Source organism: Lotus japonicus, chromosome 2 (genome assembly GCF_012489685.1).
Source record: "Lotus japonicus ecotype B-129 chromosome 2, LjGifu_v1.2".
Taxonomy (NCBI): Eukaryota; Viridiplantae; Streptophyta; class Magnoliopsida; order Fabales; family Fabaceae; genus Lotus; species Lotus japonicus.
Window position 1 is genome coordinate 68,680,139 of NC_080042.1, and position 18,755 is coordinate 68,698,893.

The 18,755-nt window shown below is 37.1% G+C and overlaps 2 protein-coding genes across 2 annotated transcripts; both read left to right on the forward strand.

Annotated features, from left to right (window-relative positions):
• Positions 1-1,880: 1,880 nt before the first annotated feature.
• Positions 1,881-5,028, forward strand: LOC130735590 (meiotic nuclear division protein 1 homolog). Its single transcript, XM_057587525.1, has 10 exons — positions 1,881-1,982; positions 2,291-2,371; positions 2,475-2,591; positions 2,949-2,987; positions 3,115-3,222; positions 3,324-3,386; positions 3,478-3,529; positions 3,870-3,914; positions 4,070-4,149; positions 4,528-5,028. The coding sequence occupies exons 1-10, from the start codon at positions 1,980-1,982 to the stop codon at positions 4,594-4,596; spliced, it is 657 nt and encodes a 218-aa protein (XP_057443508.1). The 5' UTR covers positions 1,881-1,979; the 3' UTR covers positions 4,597-5,028.
• A 12,376-nt stretch (positions 5,029-17,404) lies between these two features.
• On the forward strand, positions 17,405-18,040 carry LOC130736928 (secreted RxLR effector protein 161-like). Its single transcript, XM_057588700.1, has one exon. The coding sequence runs from the start codon at positions 17,405-17,407 to the stop codon at positions 18,038-18,040; it is 636 nt and encodes a 211-aa protein (XP_057444683.1).
• The last annotated feature ends 715 nt before the right edge of the window (positions 18,041-18,755 follow it).

Below are 18,755 nucleotides of genomic sequence, written 5' to 3' on the forward strand. Positions count from 1 at the left end.
TGCTGGGAACTTTCAAAAAAAAATGCTGAAAATAAAAAAAGACTCGCCGGTTCAACCATAAAAACCGGCCGAGTTGACTGGTTCACACCGAGCGGCTTGCATGGCCGATCCGATGCTCGGCTCGAACCGATCTAGGGTCCGGTTCCCGGTTCAACCGGTCGAACCGGCCGGTTCGAGCCGAGTTTCACATCACTGGATTTAAGTGAATAATGTTTCTTTCACAAATATTTTTTGTTACAATGGAAGATGTTTCTTTCACAAACTAAATACACTTCCACCTTATGAAATAAGGAAGAAATGTGAGAAAAAAGAGTAATATAATATATGATGTGATAAAAACTTAAGAAAGAGATAGAAATTAAAATGAGTGAAAATGAAATGGTAAAGAAAATGAAGTGTAAATGAATCATTACTCATTTGTTTACGGTTATAATGATAACAATTCATCTGTTTTTTATAAGACAATTTACCCCTTTCACATAATTGGTTCATAATATAGTATTAGGGCTTCTATAATGAAGTGTTTAGATTTATAATTCCATCATTTTCACTCACAAATCTTTAAATAAATAAAAATTGAATTTCAACACATAATTCATGTATGAAATTAAATTGACTTAGTGGTCAAGAGTTTCATCATTATTGCCCCGTATTTTTCTAAAAAAAGGTTAAATTTCAGAGCATGGTGAATGTACGTATGAAATTATACTTCTAGAAATTTTATTATCTCAAGCATGATTTATTCTCGCATAAATTATATAAATGTGTTCGGTAGCTATTATATATTCGCAATAATTTTGTCATTATTTAATTTATAACTTAAAAATTTAAAAATAGAAAACGTAACTTTCATTCTCATGTGAATATAAGATTCACATCCTTTACTTTAGAATAAAAACATGATAAAATGTGTGTAATCAACTTTACTAGGAATAAATTATGTTTGAGAATACTGTCTAATCAGATGGATTGCGTGTTGAGTATACATTCATCCGAACCAACTCGATATCTAAATATGTTATAATCTTTTCTTTAATATTTTTTTAATATTTTTCCCAACAGTAAAATACACTTAATGTAAATCAAGTTAATTAAACATTATTTCCCCATTTGTCCTAAACCGGTAAACCCTACCAGCCACTAGAAGCGATTTGTGAACTCTCACTTGCAGCCTCCATGGGTCCTAGCCACCAATTATCACCTCCCACTCAGTTGCAGTCGTTCGTTCAGGCCACAACAATTTTTGTTCTAATCAGTGTTGGAGTGTACGATTCACCCATTCAACCACCATTTGAGCTACCACATGAAAATACCATAATGCCATTTATATATGTTTGAACAAATGACCCATTTTCTTCATTTTTATGCTATTTAAGACATAATAGATTTGCCAACTCTTTTCGTGATTATTTTTCAAATTTCTAGGAATGTTTTTCTTCATATTTTAGATTTATTATTAATAACAATCGAATCAATTCATCTTATCCAACTCGAACATTGTCGGATTACTTCGGTTTGAATATAAAAGTAAAATATGTGAAATTCAATCCAAACAAGCCTAAATAATTTTGATGGGTGCAAATTCTGTTTAAACAAAAAAATCCGTCAAATTCAACCCGTGCGCCTCCTTAAATTGATCAAAAGAAAAAGAAATTTGAAAGAACCACTTTCCTAGTAATTTTCAAGTCCTCAAAATCAAAATCGTATTTGCAATCCCTAAATTTTTATTTTAGCTACTTCCAAAAATCTATTTGAAGGAATTTTTTATTTTATCAAAATCAACAATCCAGAAAATGAGGTACATGTGAATAATAATTGATTATTTGTAACAAAAAATAAATAATGACTATTATCATAGATATATATTCATTATCCGGGTCATTTTACCCATAAACTGCAAAATTCCCTGAACCATTTTCCCGCCAAAATCAGAGAAACGGTGATTCTGGAATCCTCTCCGCCACTCCTCCGCCGTCGCCATGGTAATCCGCTTCCCCTCTCGCTCTCTCTCCGACCAAATATTCTCTCTCGTTTTCGATTATTCAGCAATGGCTTCTCTTCGCAGTTTCATTTCATTGTTTAACAGTGTTTCCATCACAAATCTGAACCCTATCGTGCGAATCGCTAGATTCAATAGCTGACACTGTAATTTTCATTCAAAAGTAAACTCGTTCGATTTTATCAAAACGGAATCATCAGAATTAGGATTCACTAGAAACCCTAATTGAATTCCGAAACAGTGAAAATGAAAATGCCATTTCTGGTTGATGTGTTTTGTTTTTGGGTGCAGTCGAAGAAAAGGGGTCTTTCATTGGAAGAGAAGCGTGAGAAGATGCTTCAAATCTTTTACGAGTCTCAAGATTTCTACCTGGTTACCCCCAAAATTGAACCATTTTGTTATTACTTACTATTACAAGATGATTTTTTATAATTTTGTTGACTGATTTTATGCTGTTTTTGATTTTTCTATTTAGCTTAAGGAGCTTGAGAAGATGGGTCCTAGGAAGGGTGTTATAGCTCAATCTGTGAAAGATGTTATCCAGAGTTTAGTGGATGATGACCTTGTTTCCAAAGATAAGATTGGAACTTCTGTGAGTTAACAACATCTTAATACCATTAATGCTTCTTACCTGTTCTAGTATTATTATCGACATTGTTAGGATTAGGACATTATTAGTATGAGGAGAATTGCTCAACGAAACTCACGATGAAGTAATTGCTTTCAATATAATATCACTATTTCAAATCAATTAGAAGTTGTACCCTACTTTACAGGACTCGGTGACCAATCATAATGAGTTAACATTATTCTTGAGTTTCGTTTCGTACTCTTTAGTATTTTCCTAGTATGAGATACTTGTCAAGGAAAATTGTCAAAAAGAGGGAAGGTTTTTTGTGGTTTGGGTTTCTTCCTCCAATTGATTAGTGTTCATACAATTGTCTCTCAGGTGTATTTTTGGAGTCTTCCTAGCTGTGCTGGAAATCAGGTGAAGTTAGTTCTATTGAAAAGGCTACTGCATTTTGCTGTTATACCATCTTTATGTTGATAAGTTGGTCTTTACTCTACTGTAACCTGATGAAATCTAACTAAAACATTGTAAACTGGATGCACAGCTGAGGAACGTGACCTGCAAACTCGACTCTGAACTGCAAGGCAGTAAGAATCGGCATTCCCAACTTGTTGAACAATGTGAGACACTGAAGAAGGGGAGAGAGGAATCTGTGAGTTATAATCTCTCTCTTACCAGATTTCATTTCAGCCTGCTTCTCTGTAGCAATCAAATGCCAGGTGATCATATATCCTTATATTGTATTTTGGTCAGGATGAACGAGAGGTGGCCCTAGCAGATCTAAAAGCCATTGAGCTGAAGCATAAAGAATTGAAGGTTGGCATATGGATTATTTTTTGGTAATGTATTAAGTATGATCTGTGTTACATCAACTTTGCAGCACTCTAATAATATTTGACATTTGCAGGATGAGCTGGCAAAGTTTAGAGATAATGATCCGGCTGCCTTTGAAGCAATGAGTTAATAGATGCTTATTTATTTATTTTTCTGTACAGTGCTTTTACGGTTTTGATGGTTAATCTGAAAGATTTGTCTCTTTTGATGTGAGGGGTTTTTACTTTAGAGAATGAAGTAAGGAGTAATAATCATTGGTTGAAAAGTCAATGATGAGATTTAAGCAACTGGATGATTTATGTATACAGTATAGACATGTATGAGTATAGTTATAATCTTAATAATTGATTTTTTAATCAAGGGCTATTACTCCTTACTAATTACTTCGGAGGAATCAAATCCTAATCTTCATACATTATTACAATTTGGGAGATGTGATACTTATTTTGGTATTAATATTGGCAGAGGATGCAATTGGAGTTGCCCATGCATCAGCTAACAGATGGACAGGTTTACCTTCTATGTTTTCCCTTTCATTTTTTCCCTGAATGGAGTTGTGTCTAGGAGGGAGAAATGGAGTGGCTGGTATTTTAATATGTCACAGTTCATACCATGATTGGGATGCAAATAATCTCTATTTGTTGTGGCAAAAAAAAACTTTGCAGACAACATTTTCACTTTGAAGCAATGGTGTACAAACAACTTCCCTCAGGCTAAGGAACAACTTGAAAACTTGTACAAGGAGGTTAGTCATTTCACTTTAAGGCCTCAATCTGCAAAGCACTATGTGTAATCTACCGCTAATTATTAGGAGTTATTTTGGCTGTGAAAAATTACTATTAGAATTCGGGTTGGACCTAAGTCTAACTCTACCTCATTGCTTATGGTATTGATTGCTCTACCCTTTATAAGGACTCATTTGGTCATATCTCTAGTCAATGTGAAATTTGTCAACTCTTACTCTTGGAATGATATAACTTGGTAAAGTTATCAAGCTTATCATATTAAATATGCTTTTGTGATTCTTCTCGGTTAAAATATAGCCATCCTTGATGTCAATCAAGCTGTCCGCTCCCATCTGTTATTGTTTCTTATGTGTCTTGCACCTTGTGTCTCCATGCAGGTCGGTATAACTGATGATTTTGACTATTTGGAGTTAGCACCTGTTCTCCTCAAAGCAGTTGCTGATTAATTACTTAGCCTATCTGAAGGCGCAGTACTGGCTGCCGTGCTTCTCTCAAGCACCGATAATTAAAATCTAAAAGTTAGTATTGCTAATGACATCCTCATACATAGAGAAATGTCTTGTTGTTTTCTCTTTCTTGTTCATTCTTGCTGTCATGATATTTTAGCTTGCAGTTGCAGTATATTTGGAAGCACAGAAACTTCAAAACAGTAGATATGTCTCTTTTAAAAATCGTGTCGTGTTGTATCTTTGTCTCATGTATCCGTGTTTCATCGAGTATAGATATACTAGTATTATCTTTTACTACCTATTTTTTGGGTTCCCATCTCTTGATTGAAGTAGGGGTTGCTTGCTTTAAGAAGGCTTTGTAGTGTGATTTATTGATTTCTTGATACCTTCACATTTTGTTTTTATGGCAAGAAAAGTATATATTTTGAATTGGGGTTTCCAAGCAACAACCTCAAGAACTTTATTTCTTTGTTCACTGATTAGTTTTTTTCCGACTTGGCCACTTGGAAGTTGTTCAACTAACATACACCCTAAAATTTGTCGCTACCCAATGTTTGATTCTCAAGTGATTTATATTTTCTTGGCATTCCAGTTGCTTTGGTTCCCACAAAGAACTTGAATGTCAATGAGTTGGATTGCATCGTTCCAATTGCGCGCACCTATGCTTCCATCACATGTTATCAAACACGTTTTCATTGACCGGTTCTAGAATTTGCATTATTGATTGCAATTTAATCTTATAATTTGTTTGATGGGCATGACTGAATGTCTCTCGAAATATATCTCTCTGGTTTAAGTGAACTGATTTTTCAGTGGTACACAATCAATTGCAGATTGCTTTTTTTTTATAGGCAATAATTTTATATTGAAAAGAAGTACAAGAGGTACTTCAACCCAATACAAAAAGTGATAAAAAGAAAGAAAAAAATTACAATAACCCAAGAGAATATCTTGGAGGAGAGACAATAGAAAAATGCCTTATTAAAACCTTATTAAGAAAAACCCCCTTTGGAAAACCTAGAAAGGAAAAAGAGAACAAGTTTCTAGAGCCCCAATGGTCCACCAAGAAATACAAGAAAGAAACAATATAAACAAAGCCCAAAACCCACTGTTCAAGAGTCATTCCAAATCTGCCAACAGAATAAACCTCCAAAGCCTTCACCAAGCATGTATCCAAAATACAAATGCTCTAGTAGAACCCCAAAAATAAAGAACAGCTTCCAATAAGACTCCCAACACCATGTTTCAAACACCAATACTCACCATGCGTGAAAAGAAACCTTAAGACAAGAGACCAAATTACATGTCACCAAGGCACACAACAGGTTCCATATACCACTCAGATAAAGCATGACAAAATTGACTATTCTTGGCCCTTAACCACTCCCACGCCTTCTTCCTTGCAAGATAAAAAACGATGACAGCATCAAATTCTTCTTCCCTAAAAACCACCCCATTCCTACCAATCCAAATGTGCCGAACAATTGCTAACCAAATGAGTTTGCTTATGTTTTTAATATTGCATTACATGAAATTATGAATTTCGTTTTGTCAAAAGTGACCATATTGTGTGGTGGCTCCAAAATTCGCAAACATGGGTGTATGATTTGGATGCAAGCAAATTGCAGGAAAAATGGCCCTTGTCTATAGCTTATAAAAGAAAGACAAACACAATCTTGAAATTTTAAAACAACACTAAGATAATAGTTCTTGGACTTAATACAAACCTTGCCTTGTTGCTTTCTCATATATTGCAGATATGTCTTTTGGGATTCAAAAAGGATAGATAAGCTTTGTCACTTAATAATTTGCATTTACCTAAACATGGATGTGAGCTTGCCTGATGTAATGTCCATTAGAACAATTAAGCTCTAATGTTAGTTAAGCTATTATCCATGTCCTTGCAGTTGTAAATGAGGTCACTTTCTTGGTTTTCTAGTTTAACTGAATGAGCTTGGTTCAAACACTCTAGGAAGACTTAGGCCCAGTTTGGAAGAGCTTATTTGAGCTTATCTGACAGCATAAGCTCTTATGCCAGTGTTTGGGAGGGCTTATGCAAACAGCTTATGGCCTGCCATAAGCTATTTTCAGCTTATTTTCATAAGCTACTCAGGATAGCTTATGAAAAACAGCTTATGCTTATATACAGCTTATTTTTAATTTATTTCAATAAATTTTTAAAAATAACTTATGAATAAGCGCTTATGTCATAAGCGCTTATGACCATAAGCGCTTAATTAAGCTGTTTTTCCAAACGGGGCTTTATACTCGATGTCTTTTATTTGATTTTACTATCTTGTGCTGAAATCTTTTTCATCCTAATCATACTGGAATTGCACTTTACTTTATTTTGGTATGTATGCCTTTTAAAGCCACCATTTGTTTGCCATAGAATTGCATTTTGAAGTCTGCAAACATGATCTGATTTCTTACATGAGAACATTTATGTAATATTAATTTCTAGCAAGTGGTCATGTTGCTGACATTCATATTTTCATATTTTCACTTACGAAAATAAAGTACGCGCGGTTATTGCAAAATAAAATAAAATAATAATAATTAACATTTAATACGTGTGTTCAAGCTAATGCATTTTCAGATGAAGAGCACGCGCCGTTATTGATGGTCCAAGACCACTTACGTGACACCCGTCGCAACAACGGAATGAAATCGCTAACGTGATGTTCAAGCTGACACATTTCAGATGAAGAACATCACGCCGTTATTGATGGTCAAAGAACCACTTACGTGATACCCGTCGCAATAACGAAATGAAATCGCCAACGTGATGTCAAGTTGATGCATTTTTAGATGAAGAGTACGCGCTATTATTGATGGTCAAAGAACCACTTACGTGACACCCGTCACAATAACAGAATGAAATTGCCAACGTGATGTTCAAGCTGACACATTTCAGTTGAAGAACATCACGCTGTTATTGATGGTTAAAGAATCATTTACGTGACGCCCGTCACAATAACAGAATGAAATCACCAACGTGGTGTTCAAGCTGACACATTTCTGTTGAAGAACATCACACCGTTATTGATGGTCAAAGCACCACTTACGTGACACTCGTCACAATAACGGAATGAAATCGCCAACGTGATGTTCAAGTTGACATATTTCAGATGAAGAACATCACACCGTTATTGATGGTCAAAGAACCACTTACGTGACGTGACACCCGTCACAATAACGGAATAAAATCGCCAACGTGATGTTCAAGTTGGCACATTTCATATGAAGAATATCACGCCGTTATTGATGGTCAAAGCACCACTTACGTGACACTCGTCACAATAACAGAATGAAATCGCCAACGTGATGTTCAAGCTGACACATTTCAGATGAAGAACATCACACCATTATTGATGGTCAAAGCACCACTTATGTGACACTTGTCACAATAACGGAATGAAATCGTCAACGTGATATTCAAGCTGACACATTTTAGATGAAGAACATCACGCCGTTATTGATGGTCAAAGCACCACTTACGTGACACTCGTCACAATAACGGAATGAAATCGCCAACGTGATGTTCAAGCTGACACATTTTAGATGAAGAACATCACGCCGTTACTGATGGTCAAAGCACCACTTACGTGACACTTGTCACATTAACTCAATGGTTCTTCAAGCTGACACATTTCAGATGAAGAACATCATGCCGTTATTGATGGTCAAAGAACCACTTACGTGACACTCGTCACAATAACGGAAATGAGTCGCCGAAGGCACGACTCGTCACGCCAAAATACACGTGTTCAAACTGACACATTTTTAGATGAAGAACACATGCCGTTATTGATGGTTAAAGCACCCCTTACGTGACACCTGTCACACAATTGCACACGTGATACCCGTCACACGATCAAACACAAGCTGTACAAATTAAAATGACGGCATATGCGCCGCTCATGTGACACGCGTTACACCAAACATGTTGGAATTTTTATGGATAAAGTATGGGTGTTGACCATAACAAAGTTTTTACTGTCTTTTTGATTTTCAGAGTTTTTGGCGGTTTGATCTCGCAATCTTTATCGTTGTTACCTTGGAGTAAAGACACACTTCGTCCTCATGCTTCAGACTCGACGTCTTGCGGGCATGTGAACTGGTCAGATACTCCCCACATATGATGTCGTCATTTCGTGGATGACCTCTTCAGGCATCGATGGTTGCAAATGTTTTCTAGTCGCCTATTTTGGCGAGTCATATGTAATAGACGTGACCTAGTGCTAAAGACGCGCTTTGTCCTTCTGCTCAAGGACTCGGCGTCTTGCAAGCATGTGGACAGGTCTCGCCCCATAAGGGCGACTCGACCTCTACTCAGTGGATGGCGACCTTGGTGGGTCGGGACCTAGTGCTAAAGACGCGCTTCATCCTTCTGCACAAGGACTCGACGTCTTGCGGGCATGTGGACCAGACCCGCCCTAGAAAGAACATAAAGAAGACGCGCTTCATCCTTAGGCATTAAGGACTCGACGTCTTGCGGGTATGTGGACCGGACCCGCCCTAGGTGGTCTTGGCGGGACCTCTGATGTATACCCCTATGTGGGAAACGACAGATTGAGATACTTGTACGTGTGTCGTCATAAATGTATGAGTGTCGAGACTATAATTGCACACATGTTGAGAATATGACTACTGAGTTGTTACCCTCAAGGTCCAGTAGATTGAGAACAAGGCCCAAATGTAATAGGTTTAGGTAATGACTTTAGCCCCACTATAAAAGGCTAAGTCTCCAATGAATAAATCATGTTCCATTTTACTCTATATGGAAGGTGTTGTGCGGCGTGAACCCTAGGACTAAGAACCCTTGATCGGAAGGGTATTACGTCGTGTAAGAACAATTAGTGAATATCTATTCTTCTCGCAACTCGTTGTGCATAGATTGTTTGGCACCAAATTAAAATTTCAATAATTATAATTGGGTATACGTAGTTGTTATTAACGCCCCCTCTTATCTATCTGGAGCTGCATTTCACTAGGGGTGTTCAAAAACTGGATATGGTTAAAACCAAACCATATCCACTTAAAAATTAGTTCTACAATTTGGATTTTTTTAACCGATTCAGTTTTAATATCTCAAACCGATTATAAAATCAGATTTTAATATGGATCCGAATTTAACCGATTTTAACCAGTTTTAAACCGGTTATGTTTAAAACCAACCGGTTTTAAAATCCGGATTTAGTTCAGAACCATTTTTTAAAACTGAATTTGATTAAAAAACCGGATTTGGTTCAAAAATAAAGAATTATGAAAATGAGATAAAAGAAAATATGTAATTGTTTTAAAGGAAATTATTTATTTGGATATATATATATATATATATATATATGTTCTCTATCTCTTTGAATTTTTTAGGACAACACCTATTATAGATAATTTATCTTTCTTTTCTGTATATAATTTTTTTTGGATAAGCCACAAATTATACTAAATGGCACAAGGTTTTTTTTTTGGTACATCGAAAAATTAAAAATAACAGAAAGAAACTACAAGGCTAACAAGTCCCTAGCCAAGATGGGAGCTAACTGCTGAGGCGGAGCCTCAAGATACTCTATAGGACATTGGAGCCCTCCCCCCATGCCAGCAAGACAATCCGCTGCTGCATTTGCATCCCTAGAAATATGGGTAAGCTCTATGCACCAATCTCGATCCAACAAGAGTTTAAGATCAAGGAGCTCTGAGGCCAACTCATGAAACTGATACCTATTCTCAGATAAAGCCTTCACAATCTCAAGACAATCGACTTCACATATCGCTATTCGAATGTTGGCGTTCCATAATAAAACCAAACCATGCTTAAGAGCTCCAATCTCCGCTGTAATGGGATTCCCCCCACTGCTGCCAGCATAAAACCCGGTTACCCAATTACCGGTTCCATCCCTCACTAAGCCTCCCATACCCATCCTGGCTCCGGTCAAGTCAAAGGCACCATCAGTGTTGAGCTTGAATTCACCTGCGGGAGGAGCTCTCCAAAACGCACCTCCACCCATGCCCAATGTCGTGGACAGATCACTAGAAAGGAAGGAGGAATAGTCATGATGCTCTGTAGAAATCCAATTCACAGTACTAATATCGTTCCAAGACTTATCACCCAAGATTGCATTGTTACGCCACCGCCAAATTCCCCAAAAGAGCTGTAGCAAACAAGGAACCATGAGGACCACACACCTAGTATTTGATCCAAGCCTGGAAACTCCCAACTAGAAACCGAGGAAATGGCACAAGGTGTGCAAACAAGAGTCAATACAGAGTGAAAGTTAAAATAAAGATCACTGGAAAGTGAGAAACAAAACAGGGAGAATAGGAGGGCAGGGGAGTACAGAGGAAAACATAATAAATTGCACAGCCAAGGTGATCAATACTCCAGTCATAGCAGTAGAGATGCCCACCCAAGCGCACCAAATAACCTTCAAGCGCAAAGTCAGAAGCCAAACGCACCTCCCCATAAAGTGATCATAAAGTGTTTTTTCCCCGTAACTAACTGCTGACTGGTACCATGTGACGTAACTAACAAAAATGCAATCATGTTCAACTCTGTTCAAATTTGTCACACGCGGGTAGTATGATATATAACCAAAAGCAAATAAACCATTCACATCCTCCTCACCAATCAACATTTCATCTACTCTCTCTCTCTCTCTCTCTTGCTTACGTTATCTCATTCTGGAGCAAAAGTACACTCCATGGATCCAAGTCATCAAATCAAAGAAAAGGTATATGTAATATTCATTTCCTTTGCATCCGATCAAAATGTGACATAGCGCTGGATTTTCAAACCTCAATTCTTTGTGTTTGTGGTTTGTGCAGCAAGAATTCAACGAAGATGATGGTTCAACTTTGAGTGTAAGTTTCAATTATTTGCTGTTTGCATTCATCGATGATCGATCTACATATATTTTTTTTTATGTAATCTTCATTTCCAATTTGCATCCAATCAAAATGTGCCTTAGTGCTGGATTTTCAAACCTCAATTGATCTTTGTGCTTTTAGTTTGTGCAGCAAGAATTGAACCAAGAACATGATTCAACTTTGAGTGTAAGTTTCATGGATCCAAGTCATCAAACCAAAGAAAAGGTATATTTAGTAATGTTCATTTACTTTGCATCCAATCAAAATGTGCCATAGCACTTGATTTTCAAACCTCAATTCTTTGTGTTTGTGGTTTGTTCAGCAAAAATTCAACGAAGAGCTTGGTTCAACTTCGAATGTAAGTTTCAAATTAACTTCAATTGTTTGGTGTTTGCATTCAGAGATCTACATTTTTTTTTTGAATTCAACAATTAACAAAAAAGACTTGAAAAAATGTTTTTATTCTAAATACATTTGTTTTCTATTTTTTATGAAGAAAAATGAATCAACTCTACTTAGCTCTTAGATTTTATGTAGTGTATGTATGTATGTATAAATTTATTTTGGTAAAAAAAAAATATAAAGATGACTTTTAATTTTAACCCAACTTTAATACAAACACACACTTAGACTTTAATCACTTTTATTTTAATTAATCTTCTTGGTCAAGACTTAATTATGATTAATCCTTTATTTTGATTAAGATAAAGGCTATAGCAATACACTCACAAATATTTCATGCGGTTGGTTTATTTTTGCAAAAATCAACACTATTTGTAATAAATGTGAGAAAATAGATTGACTATTTTTAAAATAAAGGAATCTTAAATAGTATGTGAGAAAATGTGTTCTTGTTCTCGTCACATTAATTCTGGTCTAGTAATATGGGGTTTAATCCTTTGTGAAGTCCCCAACAATATTGGAATTTAACAAGGTATCAAATTTAAAAATGTTTTTCCACACTCTTCCACTTATATTTAATAGAGAGAAATAAGAAGAGAAAAGAAAAAAAATGAGAGAATAAAAGATGATGTGATAAGAAAAAAATAAAAAGTGAATAAAAATGAAGTGCCAATATATCATAGCTCAATTGAATTGCATGTGATAGAGCTGGTTACTATAACGATAACATGCATGAATTTAACCCACTTAATTACTTATATCAAGAAGACAATAATTTGTTGTTTATCTATATTGCAGGATTTTGTTCCTCCTGCAATATTGCAGACACAAATTGAAACTGACAACAACGGAGCTGAAAAAGATTATTTTTCTCTATTGTCTATTTTTTATTTATGGAAATACCACGTGAGCATTTTGACTGGGATAAGTTTGTGGCAAAATTGATAAGTTCGTGGTCATCTTTTATTAACCATATATTGTAAATAGATCATGCTATTTTTGGAATTATGCCAATTCAATTGTGATTCAATAGTCTGATTGACTAAAATTTTCTACTTTATCTTTTAATTACATTATTTAGTAAATTTATTATGATATGAAATAATAAAATTAAGTGGATAAATTTATACATGATTCATATCTTCTTATAAGTTTTTCTTGATTTATATAGTTATTGAGTTTTTTTGGGTTGAAATGCTTTTATTGATCTAGTAGTTCCTCTCCCTTTGTTTGTATTTGCATTTTGCCTTGTTTCTTGGGCTTGGATCCATCTAACCTCTGCACAACTTTTTCTCTCACCACCTATATTTCATTATGTTTCCTTTTTGCTTTTCAGCAAGTTTCAGAACTCGCTTATGGGCAAGGTTTACCAGAACCCTAGACACATTGGACAGTTTTTCTCTTTTAAACACTGAGGATGAAGATGTGCCCGAGAACTACCACATTCCACCAGTGCCTAGACGAGCACAACCACTGCCAGCTAAACCAGCCCAGCCACTGCCAGTCCAGCCACTGCCAGCTGAACCAGCCCCACCACTGGTGCCGGCTAAACCAGCCCAGCCACTGGTGCCAGCTGAACCAGCCCCAACACTGTCCCCTGATGACCTCCGCTGCAGCAAAAGGACGAAATAATGGAGATGCAAGAGTGTTAGAATTTAAAATATATAGAAAATATTCTTAGAAATAAACACTTGAAAAGTGTGGCACTGGTTGGAAACGTGTAGTTCCAATGGTATACAAGGCTAGCTAGTAGTACATTGTGGAGAGGTGATTAGTGTTCTCCACACACTACAAATGATGCACTACATGCCTATTTATAGGCTTGAGTAGTCGGTTTGCATGTTCTAGATAATTCTCTAGTATACATGGTTAGTAATCTTTTCTCTAAAGTTCTAGAATTTTCTTGATAGATACAAGTATTAGTTTTCACACTTTCTATAAAGTTCTAGAATGTTGCATCATAGAAATGTGATGGAAATTTCTAGAACTATTTAGACAATTAAAATCTCTATCTATCACAAACTTTCTAGAATGTTAAAGAACTATGTATAGCTATAGTATACTATAATGATCTAGTAATTTCATACATGTGCAACCGACAATGATAAGTCGGTCAAATGATGGCTATAAATAGCCAGTGCCTATGTGAGTTTGAGATCAAGGAAATCAATGAACTAGTCCTTCTAAATTCAGCTCCTCCCTCAACTATCTGTTCAGAATACTAAATCAAACTACTCGGCTACTTCCTTCCTAAGTTTACCACTCTTCCATTAATTGCTTCAAAACTATTTACACCAAATACCACTATTCAAATACTAACAGTGGTACCAGAGATACGTTCGATCATACATTGGGCGTAGTTATATTACCTCTCTACTATTTCAAAACTATCCCAATTTCTATTCAAAATTACCTTGCACTTTTAATCCACATCTATAATTTTTTCTAAGCTATGGCTAACGCCACCCAACCTTCATCTACCACTGTCCCTATTTTCAATGGGGAAAACTATGATTATTGGAGTGCAAAAATGAAGACATATTTTTGCTTTCAAGACTGTTGGGATGTCGTAGAAGAAGGATATACTGCTCCTGCAGATACTTCAGCTCTCACTACAACACAAAAGAAAGAGCTGAAGGAGAATAAGCTTAAAGATTCAAAGGCGCTATTCACTTTGCAACAGGCAGTGACCGACGCAATTTTTCCAAGAATATTGGGTGCTACAAGTGCAAAAGAGGCTTGGGATATGTTAAAGGAGGAGTTCCAAGGTAGCGACAAGGTACGTGCCATCAAACTATAGACTCTAAGACAAGATTTTGAATTGTTAAAGATGAAAGAGTATGAAAATGTTAAAGACTACTACTCTAGAACTAAAGAAATTGTAAATCAAATGAGAGCCTTTGGGGAAGATATTCTTGACAAGAAAATTGTCGAGAAAATTCTAATTACTGTTCCCCGGAAATATGACTCAATCGTGACAACGATTGAACAAACCAAAGATCTGTCCACTCTATCAGTGACAGAACTAATGGGCTCTCTTGAAGCATATGAGCAAAGATTGTGTAGGCATGATGAAGATACACTTGAAAATGTCTTTCAATCAAAGCTCAAATTTCAACAACAGAATAAAGGATATGGAGGGAAGAGGAATTATGGAGAAACTTCTAGAAGAAGAGAAAGTTCTAGATATTTCTCCAAGAGAAGTCAAGATAAAAATCCTCCATGCAGCATATGCAAAAGGCTAGGTCACACCGAGGCAGATTGTTGGTACCGTGATTAGCCACAATGCAACTACTGCAAGAAGTTTGGGCACGTGGAGAAATATTGTTACAGTAAGAATATACATCAAGCTAACCTTGCAGAAGAGCAAGAGCAAGATCAATATCTTCTCTATGCCACCCAAGACTCAGCCGGAGAAACTTGAGGAAGCTGGTACTTGGATAGTGGTTGCAGCAATCATATGGCCAAGGATGAGAGTATCGTCAAAAACATTGATGACTCTGTCAAAGTGAAAGTTCGTCTGGGAAATGGCGTTGTGGTGGAGTCAAAAGGTAAAGGCACCGTCATGGTGGAGACAAAGAAAGGTATGAGACTCATCAGTGATGTCTTACTAGTTCCCAATCTAAAGGAGAATCTCTTAAGCATTGGCCAAATGATAGAAAGAGGCTACACTCTTCACTTTGAAGGAGATGTATGTCGGATCTATGATAAGCATGATAAAAGGGTTGAGATAGCCCAAGTGAAGATGCAGAAGAGCAACCGAAGCTTCCCGCTAAATTTCAAATATGTAGCTAACATTGCCATGAAAGCGCAAGTTGATGATTCATGGCTTTGGCATCGAAGATTTGGCCACTTCAATACACAAGCCTTGAAGCTGCTATATCAGAAGAATATGATGAGAGACCTTCCATCCTTAAAGGAGAGTAATGAAGCCTGCGAAGGATGTCTCCTAGGAAAGCAACACAGAGTGTCGTTCTCAACAGGCAAAGCATGGAGAGCAAAAGACGTGCTAGAGTTGATCCATACAGACGTGTGTGGACCGATGAGGACGCCATCACATGATAACAACATGTATTTTATTCTCTTCACCGATGACTTCTCTAGAATGACATGGGTCTATTTCCTAAAAGCAAAATCAGAAGTTTTTAGAGTATTCAAAAAGTTCAAGGCCCTTGTCGAGAAACAAAGTGGAAAACATATAAAAGTGCTTATAAGTGATCGTGGAAAAGAGTATACATCCCGCGAGTTTGACAAATTCTGCGAGGATGAAGGCATAGAGCGACAACTTACAGTCGCATATACTCGACAACAAAATGGAGTGTCCGAAAGCAAGAATCATACGGTTATAGAGATGGCCAGATCAATGCTCAAGGAGAAGGGAATGCCTAACACTTTCTAGGCAGAAGCAGTCTACACTGCTGTCTATATACTCAACAGATGTCCAACAAATGCAGTACAAAATAAGACTCCAATTGAAGCTTGGTGCGGCAAGAAGCCATCGACAAAGCACCTAAGGGTCTTCGGATCTATATGCTACATTCATGTGCGAGATGTGAAGAGACACAAACTAGAAGAGAAGACTGTACGATGTATCTTCCTCGAGTATAGCACAAAGTCTAAAGGCTACCGTGTCTACAACTTACAAACAAAGAAGCTTACCATCAGTCGAGATGTTGAAGTCGACGAGAATGCTTCTTGGAATTGGGATGAAGAAAAAGTGGAGAAGAACATTCTCATACCAACGCAACGGCCTCAAGAAGAAGTCGAAGAAGAAGAAGAAAACCCAGGTGAGCCTTCTTCACCTCCGCAACAACAAGAACAACAACAAGATTCATCACCAGAATCTACTCCCAGAAGAGTAAGATCTTTGGTGGATGTATACGAAACCTGCAACTTGGCCATACTTGAGCCTGAAAGCTTTGAAGCAGCATCAAAGCAAGAAGTATGGGTCAAGGCAATGGAAGAAGAAATTAAGATGATAGAGAAAAACAACACATGGGAGTTAGTAGATTGCCCACATGGAAAAGATATCATTGGGGTTAAGTAGGTCTATAAGACAAAGCTCAACCCTTATGGCACTATACAGAAGCACAAGGCGAGGCTAGTAGCGAAGGGTTACTCACAACAACCTGGCATCGACTACAATGAGACATTTGCACCAGCACCAGTGGCTCGTCTTGATACAATAAGAGCTCTAATAGCTCTTGCAGCACAAAAAGGTTGGAGCATCCATCAACTAGATTTCAAATCAGCATTCCTCAACGGTGTACTCGAAGAAGATATCTATGTGGAGCAACCACAAGGGTTCATGTGAGAAGGAAATGAAAGCAAAGTGCTAAGACTTAGAAAAGCTCTCTAGGGCTTGAAACAAGCTCCTCGAGCATGGTATAGTCGGATTAATTAGTACTTCATCGATCGAGGATTCAGGAGGAGCAAGAGTGAGCCTACACTATACATCAAGACTCAAGGTCACCATACTCTCTTACTCTCCTTGTATGTAGATGATCTTATCTACACAGGAAATAATACAAAGATGATGATGGAGTTCAAGGAAGACATGATGAAGACCTTCGAGATGACTGACCTTGGCTTGATGAGCTACTTCCTCGGTATAGAGGTAAGTCAAAGAAATGATGGGCTATTTATTTCACAAAAGAAATACACAGAAGGCTTACTCAAGAAATTCAAGATGTACGACTGTAAGCCTGTAAGCACTCCACTCGTGATAAATGAGAAACTACATAAGGATGATGGAGCACCAGAAGCTGATGCATCGCGCTACAAGAGTCTAATTGGTAGTCTTCTATATCTGACAGTTACACGACCAGACATCATGTATGCTACAAGTCTTCTAGCAAGATTCATGCAGAGTCCAAGTAAGATACACTTTGGAGCAGGCAAAAGGATTCTAAGATACTTGCAAGGAACAAAAGAGTTTGGAATATGGTACAAAACCACAACCATCTCGAGGTTGCTTGGCTACACCGACAGTGATTGGGCAGGTTCGGTAGATGACATGAAAAGCACTTCCGGCTATGCTTTATCACTTGGATCGGGAATATTTTCTTGGGCATCTAAGAAGCAAGCTACGGTTGCACAATCAACAGCTGAAGCTGAGTATGTGGCAAAGTTGCTGGTGCTGATGTTATTCTGGGATCCAAATAGCTAGCTACACTTGGACCACATGTGGCTGATCATGCAGCATTGACTTTGAAATTTTTCCAAAATGACCAGTTCATCACACTACGAGGAGAAAAAGTCCAGGAGCCTAGCTTGGCTCAATTTCACCATCTCAGACGGTTGCATAACACTGATGCAATTGCAGAAGGTTTTATGTGAGACCCAAGTTTTTAAGTTTAGAATAAATCGAATAAAATTCCTTTTCACGATTAATTTGATGTGACGTGAAGGAAAAACCTGAACAAGTTTATCGAATGGAATTAATTTATGAAGGAGAAAGTTCAGGGAAAAGCTAAGGATTGTATCAAAGTCGATAAAAGTTATAGCACGATTAGTATTCGCTTAAACCTAGGTCAAGAACGCTAATAAATAGCTAATTTACACTTTAAGACACGATGGAAGCTAATTCAAAAAATCTTCAGAGAAATGTTAGAACTTCTCTTATTCGTCTATAAACAAGCGTTTTGATACGAAACCCTAGAATGTACGACCGTCAAATTCCAATACTCGGAAGTTTGCTGAAACCGAATCCCTAATAGTTCAAGAAACCTAAAATCAACGGACGATGAAGACTTTTTCTATTCGGAGCTTCAAAAGAAGATTCCACACGCGTAAGCCTATTTCTCTCGATATTTCTAATCTTTCTTCAGAACGAAGTTTTCTCATCCGACATCAACTGCAAAAAGTAGTTTTTCGGGTAAAAT

What these genes read in the sequence shown, in the direction of transcription:
- LOC130735590 (XM_057587525.1), top strand. An exon ending in AGAAGGGGAGAGAGGAATCT is followed by an intron (nt 3,223 to 3,323) that starts GTGAGTTATAAT and finishes TATTTTGGTCAG; the next exon opens with GATGAACGAGAGGTGGCCCT. An exon ending in GGCTGCCTTTGAAGCAATGA is followed by an intron (nt 3,530 to 3,869) that starts GTTAATAGATGC and finishes TAATATTGGCAG; the next exon opens with AGGATGCAATTGGAGTTGCC.
- LOC130736928 (XM_057588700.1), top strand. Translation starts at nt 17,405, where the DNA reads ATGATGATGGAGTTCAAGGAAGACATGATGAAGACCTTCGAGATGACT.